The sequence below is a fragment of the Camelus bactrianus genome, chromosome 25 (assembly GCF_048773025.1).
Source record: "Camelus bactrianus isolate YW-2024 breed Bactrian camel chromosome 25, ASM4877302v1, whole genome shotgun sequence".
Classification (NCBI taxonomy): Eukaryota; Metazoa; Chordata; class Mammalia; order Artiodactyla; family Camelidae; genus Camelus; species Camelus bactrianus.
In genome coordinates this window covers 15,591,422-15,615,759 of record NC_133563.1, presented here as the reverse complement: position 1 = coordinate 15,615,759, position 24,338 = coordinate 15,591,422, and the positions used below count along the sequence as shown (strand labels likewise).

Below are 24,338 nucleotides of genomic sequence, written 5' to 3'. Positions count from 1 at the left end.
CTGTGCATAGAGATGACTTGTTCCTGTGCCTATCACTCTGAACCAGATCCTGAAAAAGAACCAGGAGTCAACTAGAGGATATTCCCAGCTAAAGCTTAGTAAGAAATGGCTAGAAACCATGAAATGTATAAACAAAGTAAGTTTCATGTTTTTGATTATTTGTTATCTCAGTCCATAAAGTGCACAGCTCAGTTGACGGGCAGCACTTGACTAACTCCATCTATGCCTGCCCATAGTTCTGTTTTACTTCTACTGAGCTTCTAAAACTGGTAATCCTTCACTAAAATGAAGAAAATAAAAACAGAAACCACAAATTTAGAAGCTAAAGGAGCCAATTTGCTACCATAAAGTGTTTATCAAAGGTATATACCTCCATGACTTCTTTGGGACAGTATACCCAATTCAATACAGGAATTTAGTTTACAGACCAACAGAGGCTAAAAAAAATTCCAGAACTGTTATCCATTTTTTCCATGAGAAAACTCTCTTTCTTCCTAATTAATCATACAGACTATAATTTCTATCCAGTCTTTATTTCTAAATAAAGTAAAATCAAAAGGCAAACAAAAAACAAAATCTCAATATGGAAATCATGACCAAAGCAGACTTCAATACTTGTCCACTATCAGGGAAAAGCAGTAAAATTTATTGTGCTAAAGGAGATATTATCCTTTAGGAACCCCAAATTTAGAGAAATCATTCCCATAATAACTAAAAATAAATATATACAAATGAGAGAAGAGAATTCACTTATTATTAAAAATCTGAGTCTAACTCTATTTAATTCGGAGTTTATTGACAAAAACTCTCTAATAAACATGGTAACTAAAAATATGGCTTGGGGCTACACAGGGAAGCTTTTTACCAAAGTTAAATTTCAACCGATTTCACAACTGCATTTAGTCTGGAAGCTCAGGCTAAGGACTTAGGGAACTCATTGTATAGTTTGTGATTTTACTATGAGATATCACTTTAATTCAAATAAATTCATGGTATTTGGGCTGTAGAATATCTATGACATTTAAGAACCCCACAAAATGTTAATTCTGGGCAACAACTTTGAAGAAAGTAAAATCTTAAAGAATTCTAAAGCCATAGAAAATTAGGCTGGATATATTTTAATTGTGGAGACAAAATTAATGAGATTATAAACTATCAAATCTACATTTTTCCCTATGAACACAGTATGTATCTATTTCCTTAAAACTATTGTGGAGCTAGTCAACATTTAAAAAAAAAAGTATTATTTCTCCTATCTTGGTTTATAATTTAATGAATCAGTAATTTATCTTAGCCAACAACATAGGTAACCTGCATTATGCTGGATATATAAAACTGATACAGAAATCATCTAAAAGCTTTGAAATAGTAGAACTGAAGGCTTTATGCATTTGTAAATCAATGGCTTTTGTAGGAAAGGAACTAAGGTACTTAAAGATACCATAACATCTTAAAACCTACAAGGAAGGGGAAGAATTACTAGTACTAGTTTTTAAAACTCATGAGTTATAATAATGTAAAATAAATTTGCCATTTTAGCTGACTTTCAATATGTTTATACATGCAATATAAATTACAAATATGTATAACATTACACCTTCTAAAAGAAAACAATGATGTACAAAATGGTTATGATAAATAAAATTATTGCATTTAATGTCATTTTCTTGAAAGCCAAAATCCTTAACGTTGTATCAAACATAAACAATGTCATTTCAAATTAGAGGAAATGTATGCCAACACCAGCTCCTGACAACAGAAAAAAAGAAGCTAAAGCCCTGCAAGTTTGTCTGATTTAGGTCAGGGAATCATGGAAACAAAAGAATATTTAAAATTATTTATTTTATCATTATGCACATTGAAGGAAAGCATTATAGACAGCAGAGTCCTTTCCCACCATAAAATTATTTATACCCATTTATTCAGCTAGCAACACTAGCCTGAAGAGGTACTGATATATTCCATTTGTAATAATTTCTCTACAGCAAACAACTGTCTTACAGTTGGAGCACAATGAAGAAAATATTGTCTCTTAAGTCTTTTTTCTTCTTTTGAGTCTCAATCACTAAGAGTTCAAGGGACTTTGAGAGCATCCTGGTGCCCTGGGTGGCCTGGTGAATGCATTGAAGTCAAGCAGCATATGTGTACTCTGAAAACACTCTTAGACCCACACAAATGTTGCTTGGCTGGTAGAGCCCGCATTTCTCGCACTGGCGCTATGACATGTGAAGAACACTTGTTATGAAAGTTTCACACCAATTTTGTTCTGTTCCTTCTTCATTAGCCGCTGTGCTTCCTTTTCCATCTTCTTCCTTTGCTGCTCTGCTGCTCTCTTTTCTCTGTCTGCTATCTTCTGCTGCCTGAAGAGAAACATATTCCTATTTTTACATTTAGGAAATACCACGCAGGTAAAAGTAAAATGGCAAATAAATTCCAGAAAGAAACAGCACTGCCTTTTTACTATCATAAAATGTAAGTTTAAAAAGTCTTCATTTGTCTCACTGCTTTGAAAATTTCAAAGGTTTTCAAAAACAGTATTTCTTTTAATCCTTAGAATACAACTTACAAAATAAAAAAGGTATTATCTCCGTTTTAAAAATAAGTAAAATGGGGCATTCAGGCTAAGTGAATTGCCCAAAGTTGTAAGATTAAGCACAAGGATAAGAACTCACATACTCTGACCCCTCTTCTTCAGACTATTTTCACTGAAACATGACTTCCATTGGACTACACCTTCTTTCTGACACCATTCAGAAAAGCCTCATATTTATGATTAAATCTTCTATTATTGTAAGAGTTAAAAACAGGCAGCTAAAGGATGTCAAGAATACAGATGTGCAGAATACAAAGCACAAAGAAAATGGGAACTTAAGACATGCCTTCCAACTAGAAGCTAGAAATCAATGTAAGATTAACATCTGACCAGCTCTACTAATGAAGAGGCAAAATGGTGGGCACTTGCTAATTACACATTAGAAAATACCGCCCTCCAGTCCCTCTCTAACTCCACTGATCTACAATCACTAAAACTCTCTATCTTTATTGATTGCTTTGTATGAGTAGGAGTAGAAATGAGATGATGAAATAGGAAAAAGGAAAGGAATAGAAGTTAGTCATGGATCTGAAGGTTCAGGGTATGAGAAAATAAGAACAAGTATGCAAGGGTGAGGAAGAAAGCTGTAGTAGGTCACAGGTGGGCAAAGGATAGGCAACACACTGGGTTATATACAGAAAAATCCAGTATGGATTACCCACATTTGAGACAGCTCAAAGCTGGGTATAGTGAGTGAAATACACATACAATTCTCAATCATACTTAAAAACAGGAGTAAGCACTGTTGGTGGGAATATAAATTGGTGCAGCCACTATGAAAAACAGTATGGAGACTCCTTAAAAAACTAAAAACAGAGTTACCATATGATCCAGCAATCCAGGCATGTATCTGAGGAAAACAATAATTCGAAAAGATATATGCACCACAAATATTCACAGCAGAACTATACACAACAGCCAAGACATAGAAGCAACCTAAATGTCCATTGACAAATGAATGGATAAACAAGACATGATACACACACACACACACACACACACACACACACACACAATGGAATACTACTCAGTCATAAAAAGAATGAAATAATGCCATTTACAGCAACATGGATGGACCTAGAGATTATTATACTAAATGAAGTAAGTAAGAAAGAGAAAGAAAAATACCATATGATATCACTTATATGTGGAATCTAAAATATGACACAAATGACCTTATTTACAAAACAGAAAGAGACTCACAGACATAGAAAGCAAACTTATGGTTATGAAAGGGAAAAAGGGGTGGGGAGGATAAATTAGGACTTGGGATTAGCAGATACAAACTATATATCTATATAAAATAGATAAATAATAAGGTCCTACTGTATAGCACAGGGAACTATTCAATACCCTGTAATAAACCAAAATGGAAAAGAAAAAACTGGGTGTAAGCAGAAGTATAAATGACCAAAATTCCAGAAGGTAGAGAGATTTATTTTAGGCAACATTTTGACCATCACCATCAATGAACTAAAGTTTCAAAAGAATAGTTTAAAAAAATCTACTTTTCACTAGCTCTGCTCACTTTCAAGCAAAACTGATAATTTGCAATAAAAATGCCAAAATATCAGTGTCAAAAAAGGAGAGAGAAAAAGAATTATAAAGGGCTGGCTAGGTTAGAAATAAGATAATCAAGTTTTGACCTGGTTACTAGCTGAAATATAAATATCAACAGTTAACATTCCTGGCACAAGAAGCAACTTAGACATTGCTGCAGACAAAATATATTTTTCCTGTCCAGATACATGTCTGGAATCACTAAGGAACCAGAATCTTTTTCCTCAGTGATACTGTCCACAGTACTAGTAGCACTTATAGCGGCAGTGGGAAACAGGACAAGTTAGTGAATATGGATTATGGATACACTTTAAAAATTCTCAGGGTTCTTCTGGGGGCGGTAACAACGTACGGAAGCCTCCAGGTGTCTCTGGCTCTGCTTATGCAACGTGCAGCATGGAGCACATCTATTACTAAGAGGCTCCCTCTCCCAGTCTGTTCTATCATCAAACCCTAAGTTTGAGTTTTTTGGTCTCGTTTTGTTCCGGTTGCAAGAGTATAGGGCAGAAAAAGAGAAGGATTTTTTACAGTTCAGCTACTTGTGAACTCATAAACTCTACAATGCTGTTATTAAGATTACTGGATTCAAAATAAATAGCCCCTTCGTTCACCCTTGTGGTTGATGACACTAATCATCACTAGATTCCCCAAAATATTCTAAAATACTCAGACTTCTTTAGCTATGAATTATCCAAAAAAAGAGTAAAAAAAAAAAAAGTGACATCTTTTTTGATGATTCATACATGTTAATGTTTACAATTTTAAAAACATCTCCTTTATACTGAATAATGATCAAACAGAAACTAAACAATTAAAACTCTTATAACTTTACTGACTTTTAAAACATGATACCTTCCTGTCAAAGAAAAAAAATGCTGAAAATAAGAAAAGGTCAGCCTTAACTCCCAGTTATTTAGCTGCACCCTCTGCTGGTTGTTCAAGGTAATTGCAATTTATTGGTAAAGACAAGAAAGGAAAATACAAAAATACAGATTGTTTTAAGAATCAGATAAAGGGTAATTCATTTTCTATCCCTATTATAAAAACAGTATTTTAAAAAATCACTGTATTTTACTATAACGTCATTAAAAGTGGAAAAGTAATTTAGATACATTTAAATATCTGAGTTTTCATTAGTGATGATAGTCATAAACTCTCTTAAGGTAAATTTTCTTTTTACTCTTTGACCCAATGCAGCAGTAGCAAGAATTAAGTTCCTTGCTCACGAAGACAGAGAAATAAGAACAAACAACAAAACACAGATTTGAAAACCTCCAGAATAATAGTTTTTGTAGAATGGGCAGTAAGTACATGACTTGTTATCTTTCTACTTCAGGGCGTCTGAGTACGTCAATTGAGATCCACATACAAATGTTGAGTGTAATACAATACACTATTCACGGCTATGTTCAAACGAGCAGTGCCAGCACTATGCTAGACCACAGGGAAACAAAACCAAAGGTATCATTTCTGACCCAGAGAAAATGTATTCTTGTGGCTCACATTTCACAGTGGGACATTTTAAGAGATAAATATATTTTACAGGGAATGAAGTATAAAGCACACAGTGCAATATGGTGTATATATCTGTGCGTGTGTATATATATATATAAGATCTCATTCATCACGATTATTCTTTTATATCTACAATGCTTTAAATTCTTGTTTTTTTGGGAGGTTTTGATCATATAAAATAGCATATGTAGTCTGAAATACAAAGAAGTATCCCATATTATCTAAGGTTCAAATAAGAATGAAGAAAAATATTAACATTTGGCAGAATGAGCTTTCTTGACCTTAAACACAGCATGAACAAAACCCGTTCTTCTACTCAGCTGCAGCGTAAATATGACTCAAATACCTCAGAACTTCCTCGGCCTGCCAGGCGGCATCCTCTTCTTCTTCCCATGCATTGGTATTTTCCTGCCAGGTATCCAAGTCACCTAATTCAGGCTAAAAAAAAAAAAAAAAAAAAATTACGATAGTAAAGAGCCATCCTTTCTCCACTCAGCAGTCAATAAGAGTATCTTTTAAAGCATAACTTAGACTGCCAAAGGACTGCCTCTGCTTTGCCTGAACTGAGGGGTTTCTGGAGACACACGACTTTGTTACTCAACGGTCCTGGGCAAGTTCAGCTTTCTTCCTATTTTGTTAAAGGATATTCCAGGATATTAATTTTATATTAACTTTTCTTTTCTTTTTGTGCCTCCTGCAGTTTGGGACAGACAAGAATACAACACTTCTGTTTCTCTCTTTTCAGTAAGAAGAAGGAGTGGGGGTGGGGGAGAGAGAAGAGGCAGGCTGATCCAGACTGGATTAGCGATGCTTGACTGGACTACTCTGTGCTGGGGTGACGAACTGGAAGAACTGAAATTTTCCAAACTAGCACAGTCATCTCCACTTAAGCACAAATAATTTCGATTTTTCAGTGGCACAGTCTGTCTGGGTCCCAGGGAAAAATGACAAACCAGGCAAAATTTACTCTTCACTGGAATATTTCTTCTCTGCTGTGCCTCCTTTTGCCTGTCCCACTTCCCTAATACCAACAGGCTGGCCACTACCTTCCACTGTTCCCCATGCCAGACCTCCAAGAGTTTACTTTTCCTTCCACAAACCAATGAAAATGTTCATTCTGGAATGTTTGGTTGGTGGGGAAATGATTATGTGCATAAAATAAATGGCACCAACCTGTGAACAGATTTATTATATTCTCTTTTGAGTACTTACACCTAAAAATGAAATAAAATGTGTTGAATTTTCTGCTTCTAACCACAAATGAAACACCATCCCGTTAAAAATTTTCTAAGAAATATATCTGATTATTTGTTTAATATAACTTTCCAAAAGTAAAATAGCTAAATCAAAGAAAAGGATTTTTAAAGTCACTGAAACAAATACAAATGATTCTCTTGAAAAGTTATACCAACTTCTCCTCCTGGCAGCAGGAGGCAGAAGTCTTGTTTCCTTGTACTGTTGTCAGAACAGGTAGGTTTCCTTCTTTTCTATCTTCCCTAACATGTTAGGATTTAAAATGGTGTCTTGTTATTTTACTGTGAATGTCTTTAAGAACTAATAAGATAAAACTTCTCTACATGTTACCAGATGATGTCTATTTCTTATTTGTAAATTTATCCATTTTTCTACTGAGGTGTTTGATTTTTGGTGTATAAAACATTTAGATATAAAAAAAGTGAAACTCCTAAGACCATAAAAAAGAGTGTTATCTGATCCTCTAGTGGAGATGGTCTTCTAAGTAAAAAAGAAAAAGTTCTAATGGATAGATTTGCTACATAAAAACTAAATCTATCTGCCCATCAAAAACATCAAAACCAAATTATAAAGCCAACAACAAACTGAAAATTGTAAAAGATGACAGAAGTTAGTATCCTTAGTATTGAAAGATTTATCACAACAATACAAATGATAAATTCCAGAAAGAACGTGCAATTTAAAAGAAAAACCTAATTTGTGGAATGGGTAGTGAGGTATTTTTGGTGCAGAGAACAAAGCACAGTAGGCTACCATTCTCTTCCTAGGCAATGCCCCTTTGTTTTGTCTGCTTGGAAGGAAAGTATGTGGGAACATTCTCCACCTACCCTATTTACCTCTACCAGACTCTGGAAGCGGTTACATATTTACAACTTTTTAATAAGCTATGTTAGTGTTATAATAACGTATAATTACAGTTAGGTGGCAAATATGTACTAACATACTGAGGAGGTCTGAACCACTCTACCATATAGGATCAAACTTGTATAAAGTTTAAAATTCAGAAAAATGAAAAACAAAACACCATGATGCGATGCTCTTTTACAGAACTATCCGTGGAGCTATTATGCTCTCATGACATCGTGGAACTGTATAGGAGTTATCACAGTTTGTGGTATTTATGTGTGTGATAACTTATTTAACCTTGTGCCTCCCCTACTAGAATGCATACTCCTGAGGCAAGGAACCTGCCTCCTTTGCTTACTTTCTACTATATCACCAGCACCTAGCACGGCATTTGGCATTAGTAGGAATAGTTTTTGATCAATGAATTAACGTACATAAACATGGACCCCCCCACCGGGGAAGAGGGGCCTCAGAAGTTCCTGCGCAGTTTAAACAAAAAAATTAGATAGAAAGATGAACAGATAGAAGCGGTGGTTTAACTCTGTGTCTGCACATTCTCTGACACTCTTCTTCAAGAGGTGGAGCTTAGCTCCTCTCTCCCTGCATGTTGGCTGGACTTAGTGACTAGCTTCCAATGAATAAGATAATGTGGAGGTGACAGTATTTTACTTACAAGACTAAGTAGTAAATAGGCATTGTGGCTTCACCCCTGCATGTTCTCTGCTCTTTTTCTTAGGGATCATTTGTTCTGGGAAAGTCAGTGATCGTATCGTGAGGAAACTCAAGCGGCCCTATGGAGGAGTCCATGGCAAGAAACAGAGGCTTCATGCAACCAATCAGCATTAATCTGCCAGGCATGTAAGTGAGCCACCTTTGAAATGAATCCTCCAATCTCAGCCAAGCCTTCAGATAAACACAGCCCAGCTAATAATTTGTCTGGAAATGAACAGAAACCCTGAGCCAGAACCACTCAGTTTAGTCATACCCGGATTCCTGATCTGGAGAAACTTTGATTTAAAAAAAAAAAAAGTTTATTGTTGTTTAAGTCATTAAGTGTGGGGTTGTTATACAACAATAGATAATTAATATAATCAATAATCAATCAATCAAAGCATACTTAAGCCAGGATCTGGGGAGGGGCCTGCACACAGTAGTGTATTGTAAAAAATTCAAAGCTGATTTTGACAGATTCCAGGGTTGAAAACCAGTATACCCTTTCCTCATTACTTTTGTCCTTAAAAGTGTTGTATTTAGGTCAAATGCACTTTAAGTTAAATTATACTTTAAATGTAAATATAGTCTACTAGGGAAACAATTCATAACTCACATAAAAATAACCTGCTACTAAAGTTAAACTTTGGTGATAATCTCTTTAAAAGTCGTATTTTTAAATTCCATTTTGTCTCTATCTTTTATGTGTGCAACGGACTCTGATCTTAGTACCTGATGTAATTACAATGTCATAAAAGGATAGGACTGGTAAAATTCCAGATTAACCTCTCTTGATCTACTAAATGTGTTTCAAAGTCACAGAAATACCGACACTATGTTCAATTCATTTTCATGTTTTCTTCTTCTCTAAAGAAAACAGAAACAAACAAACAAAAAACTTGCCTAGATACCATTAACATACTTACAGATTGATGAATAAAAGGCATATCTTGTGTAGCTGCTAATCTACTAGAGAAACCAGTGCTACCATCTGGGATGCCAAAATTTAATGGTTCTCTCTTCTTAATAATGATCTGAAAGATTAATTAAAATAAAATTACAGGAATATTTTATACCTCACTATATAAAAATAGACAAACTGACCAAAGCATTTTATAAATATTTTAAAACGTGCTCTACCTTGCTCCTCTTAAAATTGACAATGTAAAAAAAATATTTTAAAGGCTATAAAGGGCACCAAAATTCCCAGGCAATTGGCACACAAATCAGTTACATACTAAGAAAAATCATATTTCACTTTTTTCTAAAACAATACATTTTCCTCTTCCTCCTTCCTCTTTCCCTACTTTCCCTAGACCCCAAAATATAATTGGGCTTTTCCAGTTCCCGTATTAAATAAGAACATGTATCATTATCCTGCCAAGAAGTATAACCAGTTCTCTAAGCATGTTGATATCTGTGAATACATAACTATTTCAGGCCAGTAATGTTAGCTCTGTAGCTTAAAAGCATTTTCATTCTAAATAATTTACTAAGGTACTACTAATACACTGGATTCCTATTAAGAGCAGCAACACACTTCCAAAATACTAAGAAACTTGCTTAAAACTCCTTGAAAAATATGCAACTTTATGCTTTTCAGCACTGAGACATTTGGATAACTCAACAAAAACAATTATGATTACAGTATGCAAATGTTATCAGCTTTGAAAATCTAAAAATAAACGTACAGCTAAAACTGGCTGGGATGTAAAAGAGGGTGAAAAACCCTATTAGGGAATTGGGGAAAAAAATATGTCCCAATTTTATTAAATATATTGATAAGAAGTATTTTCTATGCTTGACTGAATAAGAAATGGAACTTTAAATATAATTTTTCAAAATAGCAGAAATGACTGATGAAGTAGACTGGAATAATAACATTATAATGTTTGAAAGAAGGGGAAGAGGGGCAAGGGTGGTATGAAATAAACCCCCATTTAGCATAGTATGAAGTCAGTGGACAATGCCTGTTATTGGTAAATCAAGACACAGCAATTTAAGAATACTGTATATAGATACAATGAAAAACACTAGAAGCCCAAACAGAAAAATTTATGAGTGGCTGCTTCTGGGAAGTCAAACTGGCTATGAAGAGTGATGGGGCAGAAGTCTACTGTCTTTCATTATAAGCTCTTTTATATTCTTTGATTAAAACTTTTTTTTAAATGTACATGTACTATTATTTTTAAAAAGGAAAATACTCAGCCATTGTTCTTTTTCTAATAATTCCCTGCATATTTAAGTGACTGCCATAGTCAACTCAAAAGGGATAAAATAAAGTGTGGATGACTAACACAAACCCACATAATTACTCTAAGTTCTCAGAGCCTTACATTGATTTTGTAATGGTTATAAACAATGGAAACTAGCTACCACTCTGTAGATATCACTAAGCTGTGAACTCTTTTAAGTTTTAGAACTGTATCTTACTCAGCTTAGTCTCCATAGCAGAGACTAGAGTCTAGAATTGGACATACAGTAGGATTTCTGTAAATGCTTAGACATAATGTTAGGACTTATGGATACAACTTGCTAGATCTATGTTTAGGTCACCTGAATACACAAACCTCTATAACACCACAAAAATAAAACCCTGATAATTAGAAACAGGCTTTCTAACAAATACAGTTTATTCTGTCTAATTTTAATTATAGGAATCTGAAGAGCAATTCAATGGTTTAATCTCCAAAAGCACAAATCTTTAACGTACTTTCTGGGTTTTCCTTATAGTTGGTGTCATGTCCTTAAAATAGTCGGGTTCTAGTTGTTCTAAAGCATTTTGTTGTGCTGCCACGTTCCCATTCCCTCCTTCAATCTTTACGCTTGTGGGTGCATCTTCATCCCAGGAGGTCCACTCTTCAACATCTGCCTAAATTTAAATGATCGATATTGTCAGCCACAAAGGGGTAGCCTAGTTAACACTTCATTCTCACTTACTAGAAAAATGAGTTTCCTAAAACACTGTTTTTCAAAACCTAATGTACCTACCCCCCTCCAAAACAAAACAAAACAAAACAAAACAAATAAAACATTGGTTTTCAAACTTTTTTGAACAGGAAAGTACAATCTTACATCACATACCAAAACTAGGTCAAAAGTTTAAAAAATTACTTTTACTATGAGTTAGACATTCTGTTCTATCTATTAAGAAACAAACAATAAAACAAAATAAAAGAAAATGTTTTGGAAATTAAACTGACGTTTAAAACTACAGCCCACAGGAGGAGGACTGGAACTTGTAATCTAAGCTTAATCAGGTTTATTGCTTGATAAAATAACAAATAACAACAATCTTTACAGGATTTAAATAAGATAGAGTCTCAAACATAATATTCAAAATGTCCATGAAATAACTCAAAATTATTCAGCAAACAAAAAACAAGAAATCTCAACTTGAATGGAAAAAGTAAACCAACAGACACCAACCCCAAGATGATATAAATGTCGGAATTATCTAAGACTTTAAAATAGTTATAAAAATGCTCCAATAAGCAATAGCAAACACTCTTGAAACCAACAGGAAAAAAATAGAAACTCTCAGCAAAGACACAGAAAATAAAGAACAAAATAAAAATTTTAGAATAAAAAAATTATAACAATAACAATAAAAATCCTGACCCTGACTACCAAATTAATTTCATGACATACTGATGGTCTGCAATATAGTCTGAAAAATATGGTTCTGGAACACTTACTCAAACTTTAAAAAAAACTACCTGTTTAGGAACTGATGAATAATCAACTGTAGTTGGCAAAGTTATCTGGTCTCCACTTAATTTCCGTCCTCTGCCAGATCTAAAACAAAAATGAAATAATTTATTTCAAGAACTACCAAAACAAGCACCAGTAAAAGTACTACAGACAGTAACTTAAAGGTTTGTAAGAGAAGATCTTTTTCAAATTTTGAATTATTTTAATAATTAACAGTTGTTCATTAAGATATGAAAAGCCAGACATGCATCAGATATCTCTTAAATGTTTTCAAAATATTGGACAGGACAACACAACTGCTTTTTGGTTTAGGACTCAATTATAGACAAACTCAGGAGGAATAGAAGGCCAAAAACAAAAATACAAAACTGGTTTGAAACCATGCTCCTTAGAGCATTATGAGTTTTGTAGGTGAAGCTCTGGGACAGCTGTGCTGTTTTAATGAGGGTGGCCTGGCTTTTGCTTGTTTTACATAGTTGGTTTCTTAAGATTACCTATTAAACTATTAAAGTTTGAAAATCACTGGGTTGAACTATAAACTGTTCCCAGCAAGTTTTAAGGATTAGGAGGACAAGTACTATATTAAACAAGATGGGTCTTGTCCCTCAATTGTGAAGAGCACAGGCTGTGGAACCTGTGTCAACCACGGTTTCTAATGTTACTTCTATTCATTATGAGTCTATTTGGAATCACCTTCCTCCTAGCCTCAGTGTCCTCATCTGTAAAAGGCAGGTATTCAAACCTACCTTTGCAAGGTTGTTGTGAGGATTTAATTAAGTGATATATTTAAAGTAGCTAGACACTAGACAGTGCCTGCTATAGAATAAGGTGTTAAAAAGTGGTAGCTATTATAAATGATTAGTCACTTGCTTCACTTCAAATAATCTATAAAACATCTGCTTAGAGCTAACTGGTAAAGTTAGCTAAGTTCAGAAATCATACTTTATTTGTTTAAAGGATGAATAGAAAAGCAATATAGGTTACTACTAAATTTATGATGTAAACCTGGTATTTTAGAACACATGATCTAGGTTCCTTCTGACACTTATGAAATGCTTATTCCCACAAACGGTTAGTTTTCTTTAAAACTGAACATACAATCAATCTTAAATATATTTACAATGACAAGAGAAATTTAGTGACAATAGAAATGTCCTTAATATTTTTAAATCAAATACAATATCTTATACTAAAAGTAACCAGTATTCAGCAAAAGTTTTGGAAAATAACAGACCCAAAGAGAAAAACACCTACAATTTATCACCACTATTAACATACCTCCTGGCAATTAATACTCAATTTTATCCTGCTTTAACCTAGTTAATTCCCAGCCATGCTACTTCTAACAATAAAGTCAATGCCACTTAATCCTCAGAGTTTTAGTAGTTATAAAATGGCCATTTAGGCAGATAGTATATTTCCTAGTTTCCCTTGCAGCTAAGTGGCTAAGCTCTGGACAGTAGGCTGTGAACAAAGTTATGTGCAACTTCTAAATCATATCCACTAAAAAAAGAGAGCTGACTGCCCTCCATTTCCTCTTTTACCCTATCTTACTCTTAGCAAGTCAGCAATTTGGCCTAGGGATACTAACAGTTCCACTGATTAAGTAGTCAGACCCAAACAATGTAATACTTACGTATGTCCTATCTGCTTAGTAGTCACTAGAAAAAGATATATATGAATTTAAAGAAAAATAATATTTTGATTTCATTCTTTAACAACCACAATTACTTACTAATGGAATGTGTGAACCTGTTGGATACCACACAGCTTCTCAACCCTTGGAATCAGACTGGATACCATCACCGTCATTTTCTGTTCTATATTACTTTTGGTTCAGTACTTGCTTTTAATTATAACATAAAATCCTAGCTTTACAAAGATAGGTCATCAAAAATACAAGTAAACAAAAACTTATCGCAACCATTCAAGAACATCATCAAAAGTAATACTGTAGGATCTAACGTTGCGCATGTGAATTACCTAGAGCCAATAGTCTGTGCAGTGTTTAACAGACATTGACTATTATATTCACCGTGTTTTACTGAAAAATTTAAAATATCCTATGGCAACCCCATGCGTGTAATGCGAAGCCCTGAAGTGCCTAAGGAACTGTAGCTCTAGGGTACAGCATTATGACAAAATAGAAAGAATTCAGGTCTGTGGATGACTTAACTGAAGCAGAAGTTAAGACTTACCTGCCATGGACCACCTACACATTCTGGAATGTTATTTAAGAGACAAGAAAAAAAAATCTTTTTTGTGTAGGGTTTCTCTGTTAAAGTTTTTTTTTAAATATAAAAATTACACTCATAATGTAGTATGTAAATACCTGTGTCTAATTCCATCTAACCACTTTAAAACATCCTGATAATGAAACAATTATGTACATAAAAACTTTCTGATGATTATAATAATGAAAGTTGCTTTGCTTATCTCTGAAATTATATAGTACTAAGAATGTTATTTTAGTGGAAGACGTAATAATTTTAAAGAATGAAAAGAAATGAACCTCTACTTCTTAGATCTGAAAAAATATATAAAAGTATACATAAAATATATAAAAATCTGAAAAAATATTAAAAATACTAGAGATTAATGAATGAATACTGCAATCAAGAAATTTAGCTTAAAAATAGTATGTCATGCCTTTTTGTAGTTATGAAGGGATCCAAAATTAGCAAGAAGATAAACAGGTTAGTGTGAACATAAAATTTGTTTACCTGCATATTAATCTCTTTAGGAATGAGAATACTGTTGCTAGGCAAGTACAAACTTTAAATAACCGAAACTGTGTAATAGCCATGGTAAGAATCAAAACCTGTGGAAAAAGCACAAAAATAAATGCATTATGGTGATTTCATTAGCTATACTCCTGTTTTGAAGTGAACCTGAAAAGTTCTATTATGAATTGTGAAAATTAGACACTTTTTTACTTTCCTTTAGAAACCACAAATATAAAACAGTACATTTAAAAACTAAAATGTAAATCATACTGACAATTAAAGAAACCAAGGTTTTTTTAATTGCTTCTCAGCTTTATGGCTAAGATCAAGTGTAAGAAACTAAGGTTTTGAAGAGTTTTCAATAGTTGAGGGAAAAAATTTATTCAAAATATTCTCAGAATGGTTTTTTAAAGTAATTTTACTTAAATTACCTATTAATAATTTATTTATTTACAATTTGTTTTCTATCAAAAAATTAAAAATCAAAAAAGGTATAAAACAGTACATACTGAGTCTTCTGTACTTTTTGAGGTTTGAATCATATGAACATAATTAGTACTAGTCAAAATATTTTTAAACTTTTAACTTTTAGATATATACATTTTATTCTACTCATTTTACAGATGAGGAAATTAAATTAAGAGAGGTCAAGTAACTTAAGGGCACATAGCTAATAAGTTAGAAGTAACTCGAGGTCATCTGGTTCAGTGGTCCACATAGATTTTAAGGCGTAAAGATAATTGGGCCCACCCCAGTAAATCAACTAAGTCATATTCTCTAAGGGCTAAAGTCCAGTTATAGCTAATAAGCCAACAAAGGAGATACAAATACTCAATAGAAAAGGTGACAGAAAACAGGGTAAAGGGGAACAAATATGAGATGGGACAACAAATAGCAAGATAAAAGAACTAAACCTAACTGGATCAATAATCTCACTAAATGCAAATTTAAAGCCAAAGATTGTTAGATTGGATAAAAAAGAAATTACATCATTATATGCTGCCTATAAGAAATGTACTTTAAATATAAAAACACACAGGTTAAAAGCAAAGGATGGGGGAAAAATATACCATGCTAACACTAATCAAAAGAAAGCTGAATTGACTATTTCAATGTTAGAGAATAGATTTTAGGGAAAATAATACTAGAAGGCATAAAAATATTCATTTAAAAATGATAAAGGGGTCTGTTAATCAAAAGCACAGAACAATCCAAAACATATATACCCCTAATAACTGAATTATGCCAGTGTCACAAAAGAGAGGTGACATTTCTAGAGAATCTGCAGATATTAAGAGGATATTGAGAAAATATTACTTTATGCCTATATTTGACAAATGAGATGAAATGGACAAATTTCTTGAAAGAAACAAGTTATGAAAGGACAGCAAGAAGACACAGATAGCCTGAAAATCTCTATACTTACTAAAGAAATTGAATTTGTAGTTAAAAATTCCCCAAGCCCAGATGGCTTCACCAGTGAATTCTACCAAATGCTTAAGAAGTAATACCAATTCCATACAAACTGCCAGAAAACTGAAAAGAAGGGATATTTACCAACTTATTCTTTGTGGCCAGATTACACTGATACTAATTCAGACCAAAGACATTACCAGAAACGAAAAATAGAGACCAATATCTTATGAATATAAACACATAGCAATAGAAGGGAACTTTCTCAGCCTGACCAAAGACATCTATGAAAAACTTATAGTAACGTGAGATTTAATGGTGAAAAACTGGACACTTTCCACCTAAGATTATGAACAACACAACATCTGCTTTCATGACTTCTACTCAACACTGAAGCAGAGGTTCTAGCAAATGCAATTAAGCAAGAAAAGGAAACAAAAGGCATTCACATTGCAAGGAAGAACCAAAACTGTATCTGTCTATGTAGGAACATTCAATGGAATCTATAATCAACTGCATTTTTATATGTTAACAACAAACAATCACAAATTGAAATTTAAAAAACATTTGTAAGAGTACAAAAAAATGAAATGCTTAGGGACAAATCTAATAAAAGACTTGTATACTTACTGAATACTATAAAATACTGCTGAGAGAAATTAAAAGACCCTAATTAACTTAAAAAGATCTTTCACAGCTCAAAACTTGATACTGTTAAGATATCAAATCTCCCTAAATTGAACTAGAGATTCAATGAAATCCCAATCAAAATCTCAGCAGGCTTCCTTCTCTAAAGTTTAACAAGTTAACTCTAAAATTCATATAGAAATGTAAAGGACCTATAATGGACAAAACAATGTTGAAAAAGAATGAAGTAGAAGAGCTAATACTACCTAATTGTGAGACTTGTTATAAAGCTACAGTAATCAAAACGGTGCAGTACTGCAGTCAGAACTGATAAACAGATCAACAGAACAGAACAGAAGGTAGAGAAAGAGACTCACAAAACATGAGCAACAAATTTGATGATGATATGAAGGTAGTTCAATGCAGAAAGGATAGTCTTTTTGACAAATAGTGCTGGAAAAACTGGATATCCATATGCCCCCCAAAAGCCACCAAAACCCAAAAAACTTCAATCCGTATTTCACACCATTTACAAAAAGTCCTCAAAAATGGATCACAGACCTAAATGTAAGACCTAAAACCACAAAACTTCTAGAAAAAAAATTGAACAAAATCTTTGTGACCTGAGTTAGGCACAGATTTTTTAGATATGACACCAAAAGCACAATCCATTAAAAAGATAAACTGGGCTTCATAAAAATTAAAAACTTCTGTAACTCAGAAACACTGTTAAGGGAATAAAAAGACAAACCACAGATTGGGAGAAAATCTTTGCAAAGCGTAAGTCAGATAAAGGACTTGTATCTAGAATATAGTAGAACCTCTCAAAACTCAGTAAGAAATAACAACTCAATTTTAAAAACTGGGCAAAAGGTCTGAATAGACCCTTCACCAAAAAAGATATACAATAGTAAATAAATACATGAAACAATGGTCAACATCATTAATCATCAGAGAAATGCAAATTAAAACAATACTTAAAAACCATTACATACATATTAGAATGGTTCAAATTAAAAATACCAAGTACTATCAAGGATGTGGAGCAACCATAACTCATACACTGGTAGTGGGAATATAAAATGGTACAGCCATTTTGGAAAACAGTTGGTAGTTTCTTACAAAGTTAAACAAACATGTATCATATGACCCAGCCATTCTACTCCTAGGAATTTATCCAAGATAAATGAAAGTATACACCCATACAATAATGGGTTGTATCTGAATAGCAGCTTTATTTTTAATAGCTTCAAACTGGAAACAACTGAAATATACATTAACAGGTGAACAGATAAACAAATTATGGTATATACACATAACAGAATACTATTCAGAAACAAAAAAGAATGAACTACTATTGCAAGCAATAGCATAGATATATCTCAAAATAATTATGCTGAATGAAAGAAACTATATAAATATATATATATAATATATGATGACATTTATTAAAAAAAAACTCTAGAAAAGACAAACAAATCTATAGTAACAAAAAGTGTATCACTGATGCCTTGGGATGGGGAAGGATGGATTACAAAGGAGCATGAGCAAACACTTTTGCAGGTATTGGATATACTTACTACTTTGATTACGGTGATGATTTTATAGGTGGTTTTCAGTTTCACCAAAACTGATAAAACTGTACATTTTAAATACATGCAGTTTATTGTATGTCAACTGTAGCTAAAAAATCTAGTAAAAACAATCTACTCTAATAAGATATTTTTTTAAGCAATATATCATTTATGAAAGTTTCAGATTCTGGTTAGAATCTTAAAAGAAGTCATTAATATCATTATCTTGTATTGATTATTTATAACTCTTTCTGGAGAGTCAACTTCCATTAGGAAACTAGGTCAGTTCGTGACAGGACACATATTATAGAATTTCTCTAGGACTGGAACTCTATTTCATAGCAGCATTTCAATGTACCATAACAGCTCTTACTCTATTACAGGCTTTCCTCTTAATGCTTTACATGTAATAACTCATTTAATGCTCACAACCCTATGAAGGACTTAAGGCAAGTACTCCTTTATCCCTATTTTAGATAGGGAAACCAAGGCACAGAGGGGTTAAGTAATCTGCCCGAAGACACAGAGATGGCAAGTTACAGAAGTGGAATTTGAACCCAAGGAGTCTGATTCTAATGGTCAAGTCCTGAAAGATCACACACACATACTGCCTCTCTGATTAAATCAAAACATATGATTCCATATAAAAGAAATGCTATGGAATTGGGAACTAGTTAAAGTCATGGCAACCACAGGATAAAAAGTTCTCAAAAAAAAAAAGAAACAAAAAAAAACCAGGTACTGTTTTGCTAGCCTTTTAAACATGGTCACTGTTTTCAAATATTTCTTTACACATTTAATCACCTGTGCCATATATGTACTATATATATTATCCTAACAAGCACTAATTTAAATATTATGAGCTTTGGCACAAGTTAGAATTAAATATATTAAATAACCACAGTTTCCTCATTTAGAGTTTCAAAATAAATACACAAGAGGGAAAAGGAATCTAAAATTTGTTAATTCATGAGAGATGGTCATTTTTCCACTGTAGAGAGGTAGAGTAGATCACATGTTAAATCAAGTCACAGGATATTACAGGCATATACAGACACAGAGGAATGGTGTTTCTGACAATGGAATTTTATGTTTTAGCTTTCCCTTGCCTTTTACTCATCAGAAGAATATTACTGAGTAAGCATTTAGAATCATATGATTCCTATGTTGGAGTAGTTTGAATGTATCAATATATTATCCAACTTGTTAGTTTTCTCAACCAGCAAACTAAGATACACTGAAGTTAACTTTTCTGCTCAAGGTGAGGCAAGAAGCTAACAACAAAGACACAACTAAAACTCATCCTGCTCCCAGTCCATTAAGTAACAACTTTCCAAGCAATCGTTACAGTTGACTAATACCAATATTTAGAGTAGAGTGATTCCATAAAACAAAAGGGGAAAACATTATTTGATATTTCTTCCAAAATAAAAAAAAATAAACAGTGTATTTGGACTTTAGTTCTATACATATTTACTTAAAAGGAAATAAAACATAACTTAAGTAACAATTATCATGGAACCAAATTAAAAGGACAGCTGTATGTTCCATCTATTCAAAACTGAAATGTTGACTTTTTAAAAATTCTATCATATGGGTATAAGATAAACAATAAAATTTATAAATATAACATAAAGATTCAAATCTCCCTGGATAAATATACCATCACTGTACTACTAATAATATACTGTTTTAAAATGTATTTCATGTGGATTAAAGCAGAGGGCACTGTTTTGTTTTTATCAGATATGCGCAATTACCTCCTAGAGTCTTGAAAACAGCACGTTAATAGTGTTATCAACTAGTAAGATATTATATTGAGTAGGTTAAAAATTAAACACTAAAAAACAGTGATCACCTCTGGTGGGGGGATGGTATGGAAGCACCAAGGAACTAAGATCTACATCTCAATCTGAGTGGTAGCAATACCAGCATACTTTACTATGTATACTGCCTGTGTGTTACACCTTAATATAAAAATTCAAAACAAAACAAAACCAGGAAGCAAGGAAAACACAGTTAACTCTTGTAGTACCTGACTGCTCTGTATAGCCACTACTAAAGCAAGCCAGTCCCTTCTAAAGAAGGGCTACACGTTGTCTACTTCTAAGATTAGAGAGTAGAAAGAGGAAGTAGACTCTTTACAGTGACAAAGTTCCAAAGGCTCCCTTAGCAGTGCTCGTGCATTTTGTCACGTGCAGGCTGTACCGCCACATGAGCTGAACGGTTTCTGAACGTCTGTATCTGGAGCTGGCCTACTGAGAGGAGGGAAAGAACTGCGACTTAAAGAAATTGAACCAAGAACATATTAAGAATTTCACTCTTCAAGCAACTTAAATGCTTCTGTCAAAAACATCCCCAATCAGTGGTTTACTAGGATTCAAAAAACGCAACAACTCTGACTCCTCCTTTCTCCTAACCTGCAAACTGCCAAAAAAGACTTTACTCCATTTCCTAATACTGCCCATCCATATTCTTCCCTATTTCCACTGCCATCTCCCTAGCATAAGCCTTTATTACTTCTTGCTGAACTACTGCAAAGTCTTAATTCCAGTATTCTTCTGACTGCACTTTTATTTTCTGCTTTGTACTTAGTTATTTCTCTATACCTTATCCATCCTGCACAATCCTTCCCATGAGGATCTTACCTAGTATGTCCAGTTACCATCTGCAAAATAAGACCTGAAAGGTTTGACTGTTTCATTATGAGTAGAATGATCTGAACAATTACGATGAATAAAAGCTTCATTTTAAAGCTGACTGTCAAGAATAAAACTCAACCAAACAAAGCAAACTTCCCTAAATGAAGATTTAGCTTAAAATTTCAGAAAAATTAAAAAAAAAAAGATAACTAGAAGAGAGACTGCAGAGCATGTGACACTAGAGGGAAAAGGCAACAGAGCTGAGGAGATACTCTATCAGGACATTTTAAAGGGTGAAAGCATTTAAAGACTATGAAGCAGAGTGGGTCTCAGGATATATATAAATTAAGAGTTGAGAATAAATTTCATAGAGAGCCTTAGTTAACAGTGGTCATCACCTTGCCACAAATAATGCTATGTGTCATTGTTCAATAAGTATTTATCAACCTGAATAACTTCAATGATAACTGGGAATAAAATTTAGAGTTTTGTTCCAACAGTAAATTAGAAAGTGGGACTATTATTAACACTAGACTAGAATTCTCTCCTTCACAATTAAGAATATCCTCATTCTATGGAAAATTTGCTTTTGTGATAAGAAAGAGGGAAGCTACTATGTACCAAGTACTATCTACATATTATCTTATTTTAACCCATAAAACCACCTTACGCAGTAGATATTATTATTCTCATTTTCCATGATTGCACAGCCAATGATAGTACAGCCAATGATCTAAATTCAATCCTAGCTCTATTTAATTCAAAAGCCAAGAATACCTCATAAACAATAAACATTCTCAGTAATTCAGTGATGGATCCAAGAGTAATTTTACAACTAGCTGAACCAAAACGGGGAAAATGCAATCAAGTTAACTATCAAGATGCAACACTTTTGATTTTATCAATTACAGTGACTTGCAGGCAGGAATATTCTTTGAGACCCATATTTACTTTAATATTCCAACTTAATTCAACTCTATATATATATATATTTAGCACGTATTATGCTTATGCAACAGATACTACCCTGAGTGAAGGGAAACACTACTGACCCAGTACAGAGAAATCTTGTGCCCGCTGCTTAATAGTCACAAGCTAGTGACTACGGGCAGGACTAGGGAGAGAATGTTCCCATCAGTCTTGCTCAGTTCAGTATTCCTAGGTCTTAGCCAATGCCAAGTACATGCTAGGTACACACATACTTGTTGAATGAAGGGAAATTATCATTCCATGAGCATTTAATACTGTTCTAGAGGATGTATGCTCTATAGCCTCACTGTAATCCTAAGGACAAAAACAAGAGGTGAGTTTCATTACTCTCATTTAACAGATGACCCTGACTTCATCTGTTAGTGAAGTTCAGATTCATTCACCCACAATTTAGAGACTGACCTCAAAGCCCAGGCTCTTCCCATACCATATCCCATTTAAGAAATCTTTAATTTTATAGTCATTGCCTCAGTTGATTTTTGAAATGCTCTCTAGGTCACCAATTTGAGGGGTATGTATCTTCAGCTACCTTACTTTTTGATTGCTTTCCAGAACTGAGAAATGCTAATATAATGTAATCGTAAAATTAAAATTCCCTTAAAATTACAAGAAAAATAACAAAACTTGATATAGCAGAATAAAGTTCAGAACCACGAAGCAACTTACTCTCAGGGGTTTTAGACTAACATCTCCAGAAAACCACTAAGAATGAAAGCTTGGCTGTGTCAAGTGAAAAAGATTCACCTACAATTTAAAAAAAGAATGCTGCATTAGAAACTGAAAGATTAAATGTCTCTTTCCTCCCTGTAATTCCTTGCAAACTGCTGGTGAGATCTTTTCAGCAGAGTTACTATATTCGTTAAATAAATCAAGCTACCATCTATGCTGGTACACACTAAACGAGTCATCAACGGCTCTACTTCTAAAACTGTATTTTTGAATTTTTTAATACCAAAATTTGAAACACCATGTGATCTAGTACTGTACAGAACAGCCCTAAACTTAAGTTTGTAACTCCTTCAAGTAGATTAAGGAATATTGGAAGGCTCCAAAAACAAAGTCTACCTGAAATTACGTAAATCTGAAAAATCAACGTTCGGCAGCGGCAAGAGATAGGGAACTAGAAGTAGAGTGTAAGAGAAAGAGTGGGGCGAACACTGGAACACTGGACCATGACTAGCAACTCAAAGTCAGGCCCTCAAATACGTAACACCAGTGAAGCTCTTACAAAGGCAAAGAAAAGTCCCCTGAAAGACTCAAAAAGAAGAGTTTCATAACTAAAATGCTTTAACTTCAGATTACCCACCTAAAACTGGCTGATGGAAAAAAAAAAATCATACCCACTGTACAGATGAGAAAAACGACAGGGGCGTTTTCAGGTTACACAATCCGACGCCATGCGCACGGCGTTTTGTGAAACGCTCTAAATTGTTCCAAGTGAGTGCCGGGTGGGCTGGGATTCGGATTGTGGAAAAATCTGCCTGAGAAGGAGCAAGGCCAGTAGAAGAGGGGCAGGGAGAACGGGCAAATTTCCCTGTGGGGAGCGGATCTGGGGACTCGAGGGTTTCCCGGCAGCCGCTCCGCAGGCCGGTCTCCCAAGCGTAAGCGCGGCATGGTAAGAGCTACACGCCCGGGGCCCGCTCCGGGTCGCGGTTCCATCACCCCAAAGGTCACACTGACCCGGAAATACTACCTTAGAGTGGCAGTCGGCCTCGGTCGGGGGAAACTGGGTGGAGGGGCGAAAAGGAAGGCAGGAGGGCGGGAAGTGCGGGATGGAGAGAAGGGCTAATCACGGAAGGGGAGAAGATACCCCCCCCAAGACCGGGGTAGTGATCGGGGTGGGGGTGGGGTGGGGGAGGGAAGCCCCTCACGGGCACGCGCAAGCCGCACACACTCACCTGCCCCTCCCCCTCCCCGCCCGCCCGGCGGAGACTCCGAGCTGCCGCGGGCCGCGCGCGCACACAAGGCGCGCGCACGCGCGCTGCCGGTCGCTTCCTCGAGCTCGCGCTCCGCCCGTTCAGTCCCAGCACCGCTCATTCAAAGCCGGGCGCGCGCTCCTCCTCAGCCGCCGTTGCCGCCGCGCAGCTGCCATGGCCGCCCCTTCCTCGGGAAACCCTCCCCTAGTCCCACCCCCTGCCCCTCCTCCTTCGCTCTCCAGGACGGCTCTCGGTAG

General features: G+C 34.7%; 1 protein-coding gene and 1 long non-coding RNA gene across 4 annotated transcripts in view; one reads left to right on the top strand and one right to left on the bottom strand.

The window, feature by feature from the left end:
• Positions 1-1,823: 1,823 nt before the first annotated feature.
• Positions 1,824-24,275, bottom strand: EBAG9 (estrogen receptor binding site associated antigen 9). Of its 3 annotated transcripts, none has more exons than XM_074352915.1 (7): positions 24,064-24,275; positions 14,917-15,014; positions 12,199-12,277; positions 11,193-11,351; positions 9,406-9,513; positions 6,015-6,106; positions 1,824-2,360 (listed from the first exon to the last, which is right to left on the bottom strand). In XM_074352915.1, exons 2-7 carry the CDS (start codon positions 14,997-14,999, stop codon positions 2,240-2,242), a joined length of 642 nt encoding a protein of 213 aa, XP_074209016.1. In that variant the 5' UTR covers positions 15,000-15,014; positions 24,064-24,275; the 3' UTR covers positions 1,824-2,239. The 3 variants fall into 3 exon arrangements, with proteins under 3 accessions (XP_074209016.1, XP_010954143.1, XP_045373233.1); XM_010955841.3 differs by lacking the exon at positions 24,064-24,275 and adding an exon at positions 23,506-23,529; XM_045517277.2 differs by lacking the exon at positions 24,064-24,275 and adding an exon at positions 23,472-23,512.
• Positions 23,613-24,338, top strand: part of LOC123617088 (uncharacterized) — a 13,638-nt gene continuing 12,912 nt past the window's right edge. The window contains exon 1 of the long non-coding RNA XR_006725163.2: positions 23,613-23,780. This is a non-coding gene — a long non-coding RNA (uncharacterized LOC123617088). The remainder of the gene's footprint in view (positions 23,781-24,338) is intronic.

Bases quoted from the DNA above. Each gene is read 5' to 3' on its own strand.
- EBAG9 (XM_074352915.1), bottom strand. From the start codon at position 14,999: ATGGCTATTACACAGTTTCGGTTATTTAAAGTTTGTACTTGCCTAGCA. The intron at 12,278-14,916 runs GTAAACAAATTT...TTTTTGTTTTAG, and splicing joins CTAAAGAGATTAATATGCAG to ATCTGGCAGAGGACGGAAAT. The intron at 6,107-9,405 runs GTAAGTATGTTA...TTTTTTTTTTAG, and splicing joins TGCCTTTTATTCATCAATCT to CCTGAATTAGGTGACTTGGA.